An 18,949-nucleotide genomic window follows, 5' to 3' on the forward strand; every position below is an offset into this window, starting at 1 on the left:
TACCACCATTCCCAATAAAACACTGATCGGATTCTTTACTCGCCGTTCCCTTTGTCGGTTACAGTTCATGTGCCATAAATCATTTTGTCTGTGGACTCTGCCGTTGACCCCAGAGGTTATGCAAGCCAGAGTCATCTGTCAAAGACTAGATTCATGACATGACTTTTCTGGAAACAGTTACACTTGAATACTGGCATGAATTAAAGGGCGTAAGCATTTATTTTTTTACCTCTTCATTAATACAGTCTTTAGTGTTTGGTTGAGCTTTAATGTTTGTCCTACATAGATTCCCATCTGTCAATTATTAGAATACCTAAATAAGGTTAATATTTAGAAAATGTTTGATTGAATGATGAGATTTTTGCTTTATATCCCAGCAGCCTTAATTCCTTTTAGTTCCTTGGTATAAAGGCTTAGTGAAGCTTTTAAATCAAAGAGCCATTTTTTAGACCCAATTTATCAACTCTTGAGTCTTTTTTTCAGTCACCATTTGCATTGCAGGCCAGAATGATACTCTTCTTTGTGAGAATGATTACCCCTGCTGGTAGGTTGGTGTTCAGTGGTCAGCTTTTATGAAGCAAAGAATGGTGACAGAATTCTTTAATGGAACTCAGTCAGTGGTGAAGTTTAAAAAAAGGTTTTTCCATCTCGTTCTTTATTAAAAAGAAAATAGTTTCGCGGGTAGGAGTTGCTTGATAGATTCCATTTTCTGATATAAAGCACAGCTGAAGGCTCTGCCATCTTTATCTTCCGAATCGACCGACAGCGTTGGCTCGGAGTCTGCTTTTGCCTTTTTTTTCTCCCCTCCCCGTTATATTTTATGTTGTCATTTTTCAAGGTGAGAAAGGAAGCGCATATCAAACACGGGCTAGATCAGTCACCGCGTGTCACCCGTGATTCACGGCCCTGCCTCGGAGTATCGGATGCCAAATATATTCAGAAAGCAGTTGACGCCAATGCCCAGCGGAGAAGGCCCAAGAGGTCAGATCAAACCACTTCACCGTATACCGCTGGTTCCTAACCCTGGTCCTGGAGGTCTACCGTACTGTAGTTTTTCATTTCAACCCTAATTTGGCACATCTGATTCTACTCATGAGCAGTTCAATGAGATCTCTAGCTGTTGAATGAGGTGTGTTTTGTTAGGCTTGAAGTGAAAACCTACAGGACAGTAGACCTCCAGGAACAGGGTTGGGAACCACTGCCTTATACATTATCTGCAAGATATCAATCAACCCGGTTTAAATTGGCTGGTGAAAAGTTCGTTGAAAAGTGACCGCATAATAAATTTTTAATATTTTCCTATTTAGCCTTAAATGTCATGTCAATTTAGGATCCTGATTGTGTAACTGTCATGTCATATTGGATATGCAGAATGAGGACTGTCCTGGGATTTCTGCTTACCTTAGTCTTAGCAATCCTACCAGAAGGTACCAGGTCACCCCATAGCCAGTCGTGTGCTTTTACCAACGGAATATGATTGATGTGCTAGCCTGGCCCAAAATGCACTGTTTATGTTTATGCACCGTCAGTCCATGATATATGCTGTTTTTACGCCCGATCGGATCTCAAGTAATGATAAGAAACGGTCTGTGCTCTCGAAAGTACCGTCAAGTTTGATGCTGTTCATCACTGTGGGTTTTCATTTCTCACTGTTGACACAGATCATTTGGAGGCCTCTGATGTGATGAGTATAAGTATTCTCCTGGCAGATGAAGCTCCCTGCGAGCGGATTTCAGTTTAGAGAAAAGTCTGCGACAAATTCTGTGATATCCCTATACCCCTCGCCCTCGTGAAGCACACCTGTACATAATATCCATTTCCACTGAAACTCTTTAAAGCATTTAGTGGGTGTTGCATCTGGTGCTGCGTGTAAAATGTGCATGGCATCTTCCATTGACCATTGCACATTTTTCATGAGTCATGTATAGTAACAGCAGATTTTAGAACGGTAAATTGTCTGTTTGTGTGGCCAATAATGACGAGTACCGTCATATTAAGGTGCGATTGGAAGGCGCCAGTTCCACCAGCAGTAAACAAGTCGCTTGCGGAGTTTTGAGATAGACAGCAGAGAGGAAGTAGGGAATGGCAACATGAAAATGCAGAAGCTTCACCTTGATGGGGATGGATATAGTGCGCTCCATTCATCAAGGAATGCTGCCAAGAGCACTACCGTTAATTATCATTGGACCCCAGTAATATAATGTTATATAGTAATACATTGAATAATGTTTCTGGTCATAGAAGGGTTAAAGTGAAGCGAGGGTGCAACTGGGGTGTGGTCTGATCTCTGAGCAAATTACAGTGCAACTGCCCAGAAGACTAAAGGAGAAAAGTGTGAAGATTTTAGGGAAATTTAAAGGAATAAGTACAGACTTACATAGATGTAGGGAACGATTATATTGAGGCATTTCGTAGAGATTATCAGTTACCAAGTAATTTAATTGCTACATCTAAGCACACAATAATTTCCTTTTAATTTATTTTATGAAGCACCTTCATCTTATGAAGTATAAGATCCAGGGGTTTACACATACAGTAATTCCCCTGCAATTATGCAAATCTCCATGAAGTCGTATGAAGGGTGAAAAGGAGAAATGGCGGTAATGGGTTTAATTTGAGGCCGTGGCTGCGAACGTCATGGCGGTTGGCATGGCTTCTGGCGCGGCTTCGCCATAACGCTCGGTCCTGCGCGCTTCGTAAACGCATATTTGGCGGCGAGGGTCCAGATGTTGCCGCCATCTGGGTTTCGCGGGTTTTTCTGTTGTATTTGGCCGCCGCGTTCTGAGGGAAGTTTCCAGAAGGGCGTCGCGGGAGCGCCGTATGTGACCGATGAGGAAACGTTCAGCTCCCGGCGCACCCATCTGCTCCCACATGTTTAGTAATCGCGCGTCGAGCCCCCTGCAAATCCGTCCGACTTAACTGCACCCGCGCGCCGCCGAGCTGTTTGTGACGGATATCACGTGCGTGATATCACAACAAGCAACAGCCTGCTGAACGAACAATATGTAGCTTTAGCCGCCACCTTCCTGGAAGTCCCGGTGTCGGTCACTAGCATTAGTGACGCGGCCGTATCATGACAAAGGCTTTTCACGGTGGTGTACTAGGAATAAATGTTTACTGAGTTAGCGTCACCTGATCCCTGGTTATGCCCCCCAGTGCTGCAGTATAATCCCGAAGGATCTACATACTGAAAATGTTTCATTGCTTTGAAAATGTTAAACAAAAGTTTTTTAAAAAATAAATAAATGTTGATTATGGGACACATTTCGCAAGTTCACCGCAAGAAGCTCACAAACAATTGAGTGTGAGGAACACGCGCAGGTCAATGAGCTGCACCTTTAGTGGCATTGTCCGCGGTGCGGAGGCGCTTATTGTAAGGAGTTGGCCCAGGGGAATCAATTCTGCGAAATAATGTAGCGACTCCGAAGCGCCTTCCTGAGAAAACGGGGTGGAATGAGCGGGCAGGACGGCCCCTTCGTTAGCACGAGGCTATAGCGAGCGCTCTGTGCTTCCCCGCACGCCGAGGTCAGACCCGTTCGCGTTTTCATTGAGGCAAAAATTCGCTTTCCACGTCCTGGAGGAGAAAGAAAACAGGTTTAATAATTGCCCGTGTTATTCTTGGGCTTTCAAATGACTCAGTGTGCCCGCTTCCTGCCTTTTTCCCGGGCCGAGGCATTAGAGCTCGCGGGTCAGATTAGGCCTTCGCGGCTCACGGTGCTCTGTTCTGTGCATTAGAATGTAAACCAGCTCACCGCCATTTTTCCACCGAAACCTTGTAACACCCTCATCTGCCCTTGGAGTCAGGTTCACTTGCTTTGAAGTTCCATTTTCCTAGGAGGACTTCAATTGCATTTTTAATTTACTACTTAGCTGTATCATTCAGCTCATGTTTAGCACCTTGCTTTAGAGATTAGTCCGCAAATTCTCACCCGTCTGACCACTGCCCCCTGCTTTGTGTCCTCCCCCCCCCCCCCCCCCCCAACAGCCTGCGAATCCAGGCCGTGAACGAGATTGGGGCCGGCCCCTTCTGCCCGCCCCTGCAGGTGCGGACCCTCCCCCTGCCTCCGGCCCCGCCTCGCCTGGAGTGCTCAGCGGCTGGGCCTCAGAGCCTGAAGCTGAAGTGGGGGGACGCCAACGGCAACGCCAAAGTCCTGCTGAGCGACGACCTATCCTACGCCCTGCAGATGGAGGACAAGAACCAGAGGTGAGACCTACAACCTCCACCTGCACCGTCTTACTCCTTGCTACACTCTAGCCCCTCTCAAACTGCCCCCACCGCACCCTACCTGCTACACCTTCACTGACCCATTCTGTATAAATCCTCCCTCCCCCCTAACCCCTAAACCAACCACACGCTATCCACTACTATCAAGCCCCACCCACACACGCCCATGCAGGGATCAGGGCCGATCCTTCATCCCAACAGACATCAGTCTTGTCTAGCTTGTGTAAAGGTCCATTCCAGGCCCCGGAGCTGCTGTTCTTGGCACCTGTCCACAGTCATTTTTTCTTCTCTGGAGCACGATAGCAAAAGTGCACTGTGAAGATAACCAAATATTATATTGTTAAAAAAAAGAAAGCACACAGAGCCATCTGGGAGATCTTAAAACTTCCCACATTCTGAAACGAAATGACCAGGGTCATTTAAAGTCATACTTGGTTATAATGCAGTACGAAAGGGTACTGGAGCATTATTCGTTTAGTACTGTTTCACATAGGTGAACCTCTTTAACTTTCTAGCTGCTTGCAACCCCTCTATATTGATATGGGATATATACCCCACCAACCCCAACCTGTAACTGTAACAGGCGTGTATACATGAACACACACTCACACGGGGACACACACACACACACACACAAGCACGCATATACACACACACACACACACACACATGCATACACACACGCACACACACACACACACACACAAGCGCGCATACACACAGACACACACACACACACACACACACAAGCGCGCACACACACACACACACATGCATACACACACGCACACACACACACACACAAGCGCGCATACACACAGACACACACACACACACACACACACACATGCATACACACACACAAACACAGACACGGAATAACACAGATGCGGAATAGCGCGGTGACTTGGCATCCGGCTCGCGCCCTCCATCAATCTGTCCCCCCCGGCGCGTCGCCCTCATCGGCTCGGAGCGCGCTGATCGATGAGGGCCGAACGGGCGTCGCTCCCGGAATCCAAATCACCGCCGCTCAGCCCCGTCTCATCCCGTCTCGTCGTTTCCGGGCTCCGGCGCGCAGACGGGCTCTCCGGCTAAAATAACTCTTGACTTAAGGTCAGGCCTGACAGTCGCCGGCAGCCATCGATTAAACCGCAGTTTATCTCCGCCGAGTGCCGAAAGCTCCCAGGGACCCGCCCGCGATGCAGAGGGTGCTCGCAAACAAGAAGCGCGGATCCCACGTTAGACTCCCTCCGCCATAGCGCCGGACTGACAAAACTCAATCAGTCCGCAAACTCGATCAGTCCGCAAACTCGATCAGTCCCCCGGACTCAATCAATCCGCAAACTCGATCAGTCGCCAGACTCAGTCAGTCCACAAACTCGATCAGTCCCCCGGACTCAATCAGTCCGCAAACTCGATCAGTCGCCAGACTCAGTCAGTCCACAAACTCGATCAGTCCCCAAACTCGATCATTCCCCAGATCAATCAGACCACGCGCTCGATCAGTCCGCAAACTCAATCAGAGCAGCTGGTTTTCCTGACTGTGTTTGGGAATGCTGCTGGTCCAGATGGGTGCCAATACTGTACCTGCCACCCGCAGAAGCGCTCTCAATCGCCACCTGTTTTTAAATTCTCATTTCTTAGCTCCCCTTGCAACCCTACGAGACCTGTCACGGTTAAGCAGTGCCCAGCTCTCCTCGGTGCTGATCCAGTCTCAGAAGGAGTTGAAATTCTGTTTGCTTTCTTGTGATGACAAGAGAAACACAGCCTTACTTCTTAACTTTCATCACATATGGCGGTGGTGGTGTTCTCCACACGTTCCATTTTTGGTCAGATGCTTTTCACCAGAGCAACTTGCAAAGTGTTCTTGTTTTTTTTACTCTACAGACCAGTGTTCTATAACCCTGGTTCTGGGGGTCTGCAGGGCCTCCTGGTTTCTGTTGTTATTACCACTTAATTGATCAATTATGGCAGTCGACTGCACTGTTACCAGCAGACCTTGTTCTCCCGGAGCAGGAGCAAGGACCACGGCATTGCTCAACAAACAACACCAGTGGTAACCAACCCTGTTTGTGGAGATCTGTCATCCTGTTGGTTTTCATTTCAACTTTAATTTGGCACACCTGACTCTATTGCTTGGCAGGTGCTGTTCTTTGTTTGGGTTGGAATGAAAACCTACAGGATGGTAGATCTCCAGGATCAGGATTGGTTACCACTGCACTACGCCTGACACAAAGTTAGATGTTCATAGGAAATTCCCCACTCCCAGGCATTGTGGCTGCCTGAAGTCTCCTCCTTTCTGCACAGAGGAACATTCTGTGTAGATCCCACGGACTGAGGGTCACAACTCATGTTCATGGACTCCCAGGCCCTCATTCCTGCTCTGAGAACAGGAAATTACCCCCAAGCCACCACGCTATGTAAAAAGATGAAAAAGATAGCAAGAAATCCTCCCCCTGCATCCACGCAAGATGCATTGCGTACAAGGACAACAGTTAATTAATCCAAAATGCCAGCATTCGGGCAATGGAACAATGAATGGCCTGTTGAACACAACACATATTTTCCATGGGTGTCCATGTCACAGCTGCAGTCCTCATCCATGAGGGCATTAAGGCTTTCATTCTCCTGCTGATGTGCAGTCCAAAAATGAGACAACGGTGTTAGGAAATGGCACTGTCGCTGATAATGTGTTTGAACTGTCGAGCCTCTTTTTACCTACACATTCAAAGCACATTTGCTGTAGTGCACCAGCTGTAGTTGTTGTGTGAACATGTGGCAGATAACTATTTGCAATTATTTCATATGGTTTTAGAGTAATTGTGTAGCTCTGCATTTCTAATCCCCATTAGTGTAAAAAGGAATCTATGCTGAATGCGCTAATTAGCAGTAGTGGATAAATTGCCATAGCAACTATTAATGTTGTTCTCACAGAGAATTATCAGTCAGTGTGTGCATGGTGCACTGTTGTCGATATATTCCTCTTAAGGTAATTGTTTGGCATTGTGTGTACACTAATAGAATTTCTGTTTCCTTAAACATTATTGCTTTTTGTACGCTAGGTGTTAATTTGCCTGGATGCTGGATGTTCTGAACCTCTCGTATTGTCTGGATAAAAGCACCTGTCAAAGCAGGCTATCAATATTAACCAGAAAGGTGAAACCGCACTGGGGACCGAATCCAGAAATTGTGGGATGCAATGTGGCGTGCAGCGTCTCCGTCCGCAGCCGAGACCCTTCTGTCCGTTTAAGAAAATCACGGCAGGCGTAGGCAACCAGGCCAGCCGATTGGGAAGGGTCTTTAAATCGGGTGGTGTCATCAAACTGAAACAACTTGGGTGGTCCTCAGTTCCTCAGCTTTCCTCATACGGTTAGAGGTGTATTGATGTTTTCTGAAACTGAAAAAAAGGTTGTTATTGGGTATCTGCTGATTGAATTATATCCGTTGAATTTCGTTTGTGTCTCTTGTTTATTGGAAGGCACCCTAGGCAATGCTGGATTTCTCTTGATGTCTCGTTACTGTTGAATTCCCAGAAAAGGAAGCCATGCTGAAACTTAATGCATTTTTAAGTAGTTGCGATATTTTTACACAACTGTTGTAATTATCTGAACATTTATCGTTTTTCCATGGGAATTAAAAAAAATATTGTTGCATGAGTGTGAAATCGTCAAGAAAGGATTAACTTAAAACAAAAACCTCCCTCCTATTTGGATTTTATTTTTTTAAATATATATGTCCTCCTCTGTTGAAACCCTACTCTGTTCCCTGCCTCTCTGTAAGCAGTGCATTTCTTGTTCTATACAAAGCCCATTACCTCTTTGTTCTTAAAGCTATTCCAGTCACCTTCTTCCAAGGCAGATCTTAGTCACTGATGCTATAGCAACATGAGCCAAGGACCTTGGTTCACACTCAAGAATGTGTTTGACACTGACCATTGCTTTCCCTTCCCCGCTCTCAAAAAATGGATCTTTTCTGCCTTTGAAAAACTTACTGGATTTTTTTTCAAAATGACACTGTGCGACTGTCTCACCAACTTTAAAAAAGAAGAAGTAATTTTACGTCTGTTCTGTATATTAGCAATGAAAGGAGTGAATAAAGTTGGGATAGATTTCTTGGCAATGTGACAGGGCACTTTTTTCCCAATCTGTATACATCTGTTGCTGTGTTTTTGAGGTCTGGACATTTTTTTGCAGCACTGCTTGTTTACCCAATATTTTGCACCTGATTGTGTTGATTGCTATGCCGCGTGTCCCTTGCTAATGCAGGACATAGTCATAATTCATGATTAAGAGGGCAGGACAACATGACCCTGATCAGATGGCTTTTAGTGTCTCGGCCTGTCCCATGACCAGTTAGAGAAGAGCATTATGGTGGCAGTTGTTATTGATATTTGATAGCGTTTTGATTGTCGCCATGGCAACAGGACCACTGCGGTGCTTGGGGATAAAAGCTCTTGCCACCCTGAGAAAATCGTCACTTTTAAAGGACTGCTGAAATTCAGATCAGGTTGGGAATGGTCAAGCTCTGTTATCTTAAGAAGGAGTACCATGGCATTGCACTGTTTGACATTAGTTTTCACTGAAGGTGTTTAGCCTTGCCTTGTTTGTGTCTGCTACTATTTTTTGAGCATAAGTATCAAACAAGCATACACAAATGGCAGACGAAGCATACTGTCCTCTTTGCACTTTTGCACTTCTGTGCGGAATAAAGCACCGTAAAAGGAGATTTCTTTTATTAGCACAGTAAGGCTGTTGGAAGAATTACAACAGTTTTATTCTCCCAATTCCAAATGACATTGTATCACACCACCTGCAGCGTTCCTCAACTGGCGTTAGTTGCCCTCCTGTGACTCTTACCCCCCCCCTGTCCCCGTTCGTTTCAGGTTTGTGACCATCTACCGCGGACCAAGCCACACCTACAAGGTACAGAGACTGACGGAGTCCAGCAGCTACAGCTTCAGGATACAGGCCCTGAGCGAGGCGGGAGAGGGGCCATTTTCTGACGTCTACACCTTCACCACCACCAAATCTGTACCGCCCGCCCTCAAAGGTACTCAAATGTGTTTCAGTACGTACGTGTTCGCATTTGGCTTTTCTGTGAGCTTCTCACAATTAAACGCATCTGCGTGTGCGTGCCTGCATGCCTGCATGTCGGTGTGTTGAGCTGTGGCAGGTCCACAGGACATGGAAGGGGGTGCGGGCTGCGCGTGGGGCGTTAGCGACGTCGCGCAGGACGTCGCATCGCTGCTTCACCGTGTCCCCGTTCTCTCGCTCCGCAGCCCCCAGGGTCGCGCAGCTGGACGGTAACGTGTGCGAGGTGACGTGGGAGGCCGTTTCACCAATGAGGGGAGACCCGGTCTGCTACATCCTCCAGATTCTGGTTGGGCGGGAGTCTGAGTACAAGCAGGTGAGCTCCTGTCCCTGGCTGCTTCGCGAGCGTCTGAGCGCCAGCTGTCTTGTGCGGGGTACGTCCTCCTCACTGCAGGAAATCGTGCTTACTGCTTTTTCTCCCACTTTTACGACTTGGAGTACCTGCATGGGCCAGTTCTAACTACATAGAACAAGGGTTGGAAGGAAAATAATTTGCGCTTAATTTATTGACTAATTCAGTGGTCCTCAATCCCGCTCCTGGAGTGTCACCGCGTATGTTTCTTTGGTTATTCAGCACTTGAGTAGCATAGTAATTAATCAGTTAATGCTGTTGATTACACAGCTAATTCAGGGCGCCTGGTTTCTTCAGTCTGAATCGGTTGCTGATCTTAAGGAAAAAACAAAAACCAGCCTGGATTTCTAGGGCCAGGACTGAGGATCGCTGGCCCAGTATATCCCATACTGAAATATATGAAGGCAGGAGGATGCATTATGGCTGTAATTATGGGGGGCGACATAGCTCAGGAGGTAAGACCCCGCCCTGGGAGTGTCGAAGTGTCCTTGAGCAAGACACCTAACCCCTAACTGCTCTGGCGAATGAGAGGCATCAATTGTAAAGCGCTTTGGATAAAAGCCCTATATAAATGCAGTCCATTTACCATTTACAGTCTGAGCGTGTAAACATTGCACGGTGCAAAAGCAATGCAAATAATTCATTTACCTAAACTGTAGTTTTGGTGATTGGTCGACAATGGTCATCATGCACCAGGCTTGAGTTTCGGCGATGTATTTGAACGTTCCAGAATGTCGCGCCATGCCTGGGAAGTTGCTGCAGGTGCCGCTGCGAGTCACCAGATGTCCTGTGGGTGGCGCGGTCGTTCCTCCTGCTGACGTGCGACCAGAAATAATTCCCCACGAGAATGTAGGATTCAGGGCGCCATGACAACGTCTGCCTGATTAGCCTCGGTTACCGACCAAAACATTTGAAGTTGGTCGCATCGCGGTTTCCTTCGTTTAAACATCAAACGTGAATTTATGATAGCGTGCGTTCAGTGCAGATGACACGTTACCCTTGATGGGAACTCTATCTTGGAAGAAGCGTTTATGATTCCACGGATATGTTTATCAACATCTGTGGCATTCTGAGGTAAAATGTCATCTTTTTTAATTAGTTTTCGGGATTCTTTCCCAGACTCTGCGTTGTTCTGATGGCACAACAGCCGAGTCGCGTGACATTTCCTCAGGCTTCAGAGTCAACTTCAATATTGTTTGTGTTTGAACCAGGGAGGAGAAGCAGATCCTTTCCCTGTTGCCAGTATTCACTCTGAATATTGCTACATTGTTTACCTCTTGACTAAAATGCTATATTTGACATTTTTAGAACTGTTTGCACAAGGCCAGTAATATTATCATGTTTTCACGATGCAGGTAAACAATTTTTACATGATTTTAATTGTGCTGTAATCATGGATTAGTGTTGTACTCATAGTACTGCACATTAACTCTCCCAGAGATTCAAATAATCACCATAGAGAGAAAACTACAAATTGAATTCAATTTGTTCAGACAGAAAAATGCCTAAATACGCCCTCTTACTCACGATGCTTCTGGGAACGTGCTGTTTTTTTTTTGGTTTCAAGAAATGGGGTGCAGTGTTTTTCTCCTTTGTGTTGTGGCGTTTGCTTCGAGATCAAGAGAGCCGTTTTTAAGGTGATGTACTTGGGTACTTGGGCTCTCTCGCACGTTGTCCCAATTTGAGATTGATGCAGCAATCTCAGCTCACAGTTGCTCGAGATGCACAAAATTGCTCCCTCAGCTGCACAGCCAGTGTCGTCTTTGTCCCTCCAGAGCACTTAATGTCCTTAACAGCCTTCGGCTGCCGTTTTACTCAAAGAGCCCCATTTCAGAAGCCTGCCCCTGAGATTTAGAAAATTCTTGGACTTGATTGACTTGTTTGTTGGTTCATCTACTTCTGCTTCACGTATTACAGGCTGGTACACCCAGTCTTGAATACTGTCTTTTTTTTTGTAATCATTTTTATTGTCTCTTTACCTGGACTTAAGTGTGATGTGTAAGCCATCGTACACATCATACTCTACATTTTTACACATATCTCCCTGTCTATTATGTGTTACAGACACATGGCATGATGCATGGCATTTAAGAAATCAGATTTCCCCCATTAACCTGAAATAAGGCTACGATAGTCATAATAGCAGTAGTCATAATAATAATACTCCTCCCTTCTGTCCTACTGTGGGATGGAACCATTAAGTTTACATTTCTTTCAGTTACCTTTGGCTCAGAAGTGTGAGTTTCGTAAGTTCCCTAAGCACCATAAGTTCACAAATTCTGAAGCATATATATACATTAACCTTTTTAACATAGTTATTCTAATGGAATTAGTGGATATGACAATGGCCTTTGCAAAAATGCATAAGAAAATCATAAGAGTATGTTTTACTGATGTCTACTGATAAGGCATTGAAGTAGCTTTCAAAACGTGATTAAAAATTTTTTCAAAAGATTTTGGTTTAGATTTTACACATGAATGTTGATTAATGGAATAATTTCACGGATAGATTGTTTTTTCATCAGTCGAAAACCTACTTTTCATGTGCCTGAAAAAAATATAATCGAAGGAAGAATTAAATGAAATTCAATTTCTGCATCTGTGCACATGTCAGATCAGAATGACATTTTTTTTCTTTTGGGGGGTGGGGGGTGGTTCTACTTGCTCAGTTGTTGTTTTTTTATTGTAACTGAGTAGAGAAAATGACCTGATTGGGATGTCAGAAGGGCAAGAAGATTGTCAGGGGGCACTTCCTGGTTTCTGTCCTCCAGGAATGTCTGGGTGTACACTGTGCTGAGAGGCTTTCCCTCCCACAGTGGTCCTCAACTTCATTCTGCCCATCACGCTAAACTCTCTCCCACGGAAAACCCAGACGCAAGCTCTACTGCTAAAACTACCAGGTTAATGCTCTGTGCTGAATCTGGACCCAAAACCACATTCCTGCCTATTTTCACAAACCATTCTTTTCGCTTTTTCTCCGTTTATCAAGACTGTTGGCTGAACAATGGTCAGTTTTCCCTGTCAGTTACAGTATCAGGAGGTTATCAGTAAACCTCCAGTTTGTTCCTTAAAATGATTACAGTAAAAGATAACGGAAATTTCACTGACACAGATGTCACGCAGGAGACTTATTTCCTGGGTTAATTTTAATATAGAATCACTTAAGATGGTCATTCAAAGAACATTGATCTGGTATGTGGTGTAGTCTAAGGCAGTGGTAACCAACCCTGTTCCTGGAGATCTGTGGTCCTGTGGGTTTTCACTCCATCCCTAACAAAGCACACCTCATTCAACAGCTAGAGATCTCACTGAGCTGATAATTAGTCGAGTCAGGTGTGCCAAATTATGGTTGAAGTTACCACTCTTCATATAACAATTGGTTGGTCTCCAGGTTTACAAATATTGTAGGTCAGAAGTATTTGGATGCTCATTTTGAAATGTGCCCTACCTTTAAATATGCCAGTTTTTTAAATGAACACCAAAGATGAAACCAATTAGATCATCTCACTCACTGTGATTATAAAAAGTTTATTTTAGCAGTGTTAAAGCCCAGCTGAGTGTCTTCTTTTAACGACTCGCGCACACAGTGCATTATTCATGTCAAGCTATTATCTGAAATGACAAGCTCTGCTGTTAATTATCTGAATTGTAGTTGGCAGTAGAATAAATTCATGGAAATGTTCCAGACTTGTGTAATCTTGCAATCTTGTGTTATACTTTGGGAACATTAATTTTAACATACATTAGATTTTATTGAAGTTTAAGTACTCTAATTGGCTCATTGGCTCATTGCATAGCTAGATGTAATATGTGGATTCTGCTCAAGCCAACCATGAATTGCCAGTTAATGGCAGACTAGATGAATGTATACATACCTGTCCCAGAATGTTCCTGCTGACCCATTGTGCTAATGGGGTTCTCACAATAGAAGTCTGTTTGTGTATTATTTTTTGTGGTTTTATGAATCGAAATGTGTGAATTTGCGAACGCGTTGCGTACCGTGAGGAATGTAATGGCTTTATGCGGCGGTAATTACTGCAGCAATTTGCAGCTGCTTCTGTTGTGTCTTAATGAAGAGGTCCGCATTCGCCGGCAGGCCTCAGACTTCCTGTTCTCAGTAATGCATATTCCTGTTACTCGCATTTCCAGGTAAACTGTGTCAATCATGGGGGCTGTAGTCATTTCCCGGATGGACAAGCAAAGCTATACGCCTTTTAAAAATTCTCGCTGAAATTCTGAGCTAGTTGTTTTTGATGCATTTGCATGTACAGTTAAGCTTTTGTTTAAGGCACTTAAAATGCATCAGCAACTTTTAATTTAGGATTGGGTGCTTGTCGCACAGTGGTGATGCGGTAGAGTCAATTTCACATTTGCATTAGAATCATCGTGGCTAACCTTTGTGCATGTAAGTGGAGGCATTGGGGCTGTTGTGTCGGTGGATTCATCAGAAGATGAGGAGAATAGGACGGCAAACAGCCTTCGTCTGATCTTTCCTTTGATGCTGGGAATGTGGAGAAATCTTCTTTTTTCCTGATTGTGATTCTGTGATGGACAATAGCATTCATAACACAGAAGAAAGCCCTTTTCTTCTGGGGAAGGTTTTGTGGAAAAAAGCTGTGTACTACATTTACGATATGAGCTGGTGTGTTTCAATTATTTTGAAGATTGAATTGTTGGGTAGGTGATGTGGTTGCAAGAAATATACTGTCAGGATATCCAGAATTGAAACTATCCTTCATTTCAGTATCAGTAACTCTCCTTTGTTCTCTGTCTTCTGGCTCAGGATTTAAAGGTCATTGTTATTTGATCATTCACTCCAAAGGGCTGTGGAGTCGTAGACAAATGGGATCCAAATGTTACTTGCTTACTGCTTACAGCCAGCACCTGTTAACCCTTTAAATCCTTGTTTCAGCGGTAGAACTACTGTAGGAATTTGTCTGGGACACGGGTGTGTGGGCAAAGGTGTGCAGTTAATTTACAGAAGATCGAAAATATTACCAAACACATGGGGTTCATGGGACATTTATCTATTCATTTTAAACCCACTATCTTCAAACTGAAACGTGGGCGAGCCACCTGCAACTGCTGACAGATCAGCTTAGTTGGTGGAGCTCAGTGAAAGGCATGCTGGGTAATGTAGTCCAGCCCAGGGTCTGTGCAGAGGACGCTAAAGATGACGTTGTCTTTTTCCCCTTCCAGGTGTTTAAGGGAGAGGAGACCACATTCCAGATCTCGGGGCTTCAGAACAACATGGACTACCGCTTCCGCGTGTGCGCGTGCCGCCGGTGCGCGGACACAGCCCAGGAGCTGTGCGGGCCCCTCAGCCCCTCCTCCCTCTTCACCCTGCGACGCACTGAGCTGGCGCTGCCCGGAGAGCCAGGCGCCGCCAACGCCGACGCGGCCCTGGGCATGATGGCCTCCGACGAACAGTTCGCCGCCCTAATAGTCCTGGGGTTCGCCACCCTCTCCATCCTCATGGCCTTCATCTTACAGTACTTCTTCATGAAGTGAGAGAACGCAACACGAAAACAGAGGGCAAGGGAAAAAAAGAGAGAACAAGATGAAAAACAAACTTGAGATATATTTTTTAAATAACTGCTACGCATTGTAGTTCCAGTGTGTATTCAGGCTTTTCTCTTCCTGGTCTTTTTCTCTCCGTTCCTCCCCTTCATTGCCGTCTCCCTCTCTCTGTTGTGCCGTATGGATTTACCTTGAGAGGAGCCTTACGCCTTTGCCACAGCTTGCTTGGGAAAGAAAATTCTGATTAACAAGCCTTAAAAGGAGTCGTGGGCAAAACCAGTTTCTACAGGCTGATTTGCATGTTTTTTGTATCGTTTTAAATGTATATGACTAAAAAAAAATGTATTTTTTCTTTACATTGATGGCCTTACTTTGTTTTATCTGAATTTACTTCGGCATAATTTTTTTCATTCATTTTTTTCTTTACAGCCATATTCTCTGTAGAACATCATAGCTTTAACCCTTAAGCTTTTAACTTGCAACATCTAATGTCTTTCGAGGTCAAGTAATTTGCAGTGTTTTGTCAGTTCTTCCGGATTTCAGTGTGCTAGATAGCTGTCTTTGTGCTCAGAAGAAACCAATGTGGAATCATCACCATTTCATCAGTAGGGCGAGTCAAAGCCACCAGCATTAAGCTGCCAAAGCAAATTGCAATCCAAGTGTGGTTTAAGTGAATGCTGCTATCCTGTTTTTTTTTTAAAGAATGAAACCAGTAACCTAATATATACACATATATATCAAAATATATAAATTCTATAGAGGTAATGTAATATAAAATGACATTGGGTTTGAAGTCTCAAATTAAGTGAGCATGAGTCAGCGTGCGTACAATGGTGCTTCTAAGATTGAAATTCCGTGGTCAGTACCGTAGCTCGGCGGGCTCGGGCCGTGAAGCCGACCTTGTGTCCGGGGCAGGAAAAAAACACTGCCGTCCGCCATTCCGCCGCGGCCCGCGAAAGTCCGCGTCGGGCGGGGCGCCAGGACGCTTCGCCGGCGCGCGGACGCCCTGGCGCCTGACCCACGGACCCGCTGACCGGGCCCGCCTGCCCGTCGTTCATTCCGCCTTTCGTTTTTTTTTTTTTTCCCGGTTTTCTCTAACGCTGCCGCCCACCGTCTGTAGCCGTCGCCTCCGCTGATATTCGTCCTTTAATCTTTCGCTTTTTTTATCGGCCCCGGGACAATACTGTGCCTGCGCTCGTCCTGGTTAGTGACCCCGTGCATGTAGGGGGGTCGAGCGAGGGGGGGGAGACTTCTGTGATCGAAGCCAGTGCTGTGCTGTGAAATAGTAGTGTATACTGCTTAATCACTCTGTGAATTAATACCTGAGTCATCAGGCCATCTCTCTCTCTCTCTCTCTCTCTCTCTCTCTCTCTCTCTCTCTCTCTCTGTCTCTCGATCTTTCTTACTGCCTCTCTCCTTTTCTATCATTTTTTTTCTCTTCTCTTCTCTTCTCTTCATTCACTCCTCTCAGTTTCTCAAAAATCAGTCATGCTCTCTCTTCCTCTATTCTGTCTTTCTCCATAGTCCTAATTGAAGAAAAACGGTGCTTTATTGGAATGACAAACAAAGAATTGCCGAAGCTGAGGCAGTTCTTCCCTTTTTTTTCACCTCCTTTGACACTAACGGTGAAGCATAAGAATGTGTCCATGTCAAACATCATGGGAAAGTTACCCATAATCCTTTTAGCCACGTCATGGTACAAACCAGCAGATCTTATTAATCCAAAGAGTTTCTTGAAATGTTACACTTTCAGATCCTTTTGAAGTTTTTACTGGTGGCGGGGGTTGGGGGGCTCGGTGACTGGCAGCAAGCCCCTCCCATTCTCTGACTGACAAGCCTGTATTGTGCCTCAGGGAACACGGACTTTCAGGAGGTGAAGAAATGAATGCTACATTTCCAAGAGGGTGCTGCAAACACTACGTTTTAGATTGTGATTTTGCCCAAGCTGTCATCGTTGCCTTTTTTTTCCTTTCTTTTTTTTGTGGCCTCCTTTCCCTCATTCGCCTTATTCAATGTTTTTTTTTTTTTCATTGCCTAAGCTGTGCCTTGCTCTGCAGTGTCCATAAGCAAAATCGTTTACTAGCTCAAAAATACCTTTTGCCAAAGTTAATGGGAAAGTAAGGTATAATTTTTTAGGTTTATTTATACTATATATTGCATACAGTACTTTAAATGCCAATTACAGTGCAATCTTCATTTATTTATTTTTTAAAAATTAAGAGACAAGTGTAGTTATGTACTAATTTTTCCCTTGTAGCATGTTATTTTTTTCTGTTTTTGTATTGATGTATTTTAGATTTATAAATACAGGCCAGCATTCCTAATATCCGTAACCCTTTAAGTATTTTTTTTTTTCAGTAATTGGAAACATTGTAGCACGTACAGTACAATGCCAATATCAGTTAAGTTTTACATATATCAAAAAGCCTGTTCATCTCCTTTCAAAGCAAGTGCTGAACTTACAGCCTATTTAATTTGTCTTTAGAGATGTGGCAAATGTTTAGCCAGGTTATGGTTTCTTTAATGGGTTATAATTAGCTATATTTGGCATTGCTAAATAGTGTTATAAAGCTTGTAATATCGTATTGTTTGCCAAAGCTAAGGCTTGCCCACTCTATTTTACTCTGTTTATTTGAAGGGTTTACGCAAACAAATCCTTTGTGAAAATTGACCAGTAGCCTACTATCTTGAAACGGAAAATTTTAAACTGTTTGGCAAGAATACTTTTTTCTTGTAAAACGAAATGTGCCATTTAATTGTATAACCCTTTTGAAATGAACTTTTTAAAAAACTATTTCATTCTTAAACGTGAGAAAAACAATCAAATTATGTTTTGCGACAAATGATTTTTTTTCAGATACAGTATGTCATAGCGCAATAGTGAACATATCCAGTATTTTGATAATGACATATATATATAGATAGCTATATAGTATGATGGTAATAAAAAAAAATACAACTAACTGAAATGAAGCACTTTTTAAAGCAAAACATTAGTCTTTATAAGAAATATATCATTGAACTGTAATGCTTGATTAAGCAACTTCATTGGTTATTGAACAGAGAATTGTCATTGCTGTTTCAAAATTTTCTCAAAAGCAACAAGGAGTCTGTTCAGTGGTCCTTGGCAACCATGATCACATTTGGCACAAAGATATCTTCAAATGTGTGTATGTTGTGTCTCTAGTGAATATTTATTCTTTCAAAGACCCTGGCGCCCACATTTCTAATGTCAAGGAGGTCTGAGGCGATGTTCAACTGAATAGACTCCACATTTAATTAAATTTAATGCCTCCAAGTTGCGTCAGAACATATTCCGAGAAGAGCTAACCATTCGTCTGACTGAACTTTGAAGGTTTAAAAAGATATTCCTTTTTTCTTCGTCGTCGTCGTTTTTAACCGCGAGTGTGGGAAAACAGTAGTTTGGCAATTAATCAGCACTGCTCCAGAAGTAATCCCAGGTAACTGTGTAGAGACACAAAATGTTTTCAATCATTTAAACCTGAAATAAAAGCATATTTTACCTCACAGTTAGGAAAAACAAACATTCCAAGCTTTCCATGATTTTCCAATTTAAAATCATTCATTTCTTCTTGTATTGTAAATTTTAGACGATTTCATATGCATATATAAAAGAAACTGCCATATCAATTTTAATGTATAGATTTTGCAAATACTACCCTATGTATGTAAGACTAAACTGTATCTGTAGCGTATATGTAATATATTTATGCCCAATAAATGTTTAATTTTTTTCTGATA

The 18,949-nt window shown here is 43.8% G+C and overlaps 1 protein-coding gene across 3 annotated transcripts in view; it reads left to right on the forward strand.

Annotated features, from left to right (window-relative positions):
- fndc3ba (fibronectin type III domain containing 3Ba) overlaps positions 1-18,949 on the forward strand; it is a 148,529-nt gene extending 129,580 nt beyond the window's left edge. For all 3 annotated transcript variants that reach the window (XM_035422631.1, XM_035422632.1, XM_035422633.1), the window contains 4 exons: positions 3,986-4,204; positions 9,108-9,274; positions 9,504-9,631; positions 14,867-18,949. In XM_035422631.1, coding sequence (XP_035278522.1) covers positions 3,986-4,204; positions 9,108-9,274; positions 9,504-9,631; positions 14,867-15,178 — 826 coding nt within the window. In that variant the 3' untranslated portion in view covers positions 15,179-18,949. The remainder of the gene's footprint in view (positions 1-3,985; positions 4,205-9,107; positions 9,275-9,503; positions 9,632-14,866) is intronic.

This window comes from Anguilla anguilla, chromosome 6, assembly GCF_013347855.1.
Source record: "Anguilla anguilla isolate fAngAng1 chromosome 6, fAngAng1.pri, whole genome shotgun sequence".
Taxonomy (NCBI): Eukaryota; Metazoa; Chordata; class Actinopteri; order Anguilliformes; family Anguillidae; genus Anguilla; species Anguilla anguilla.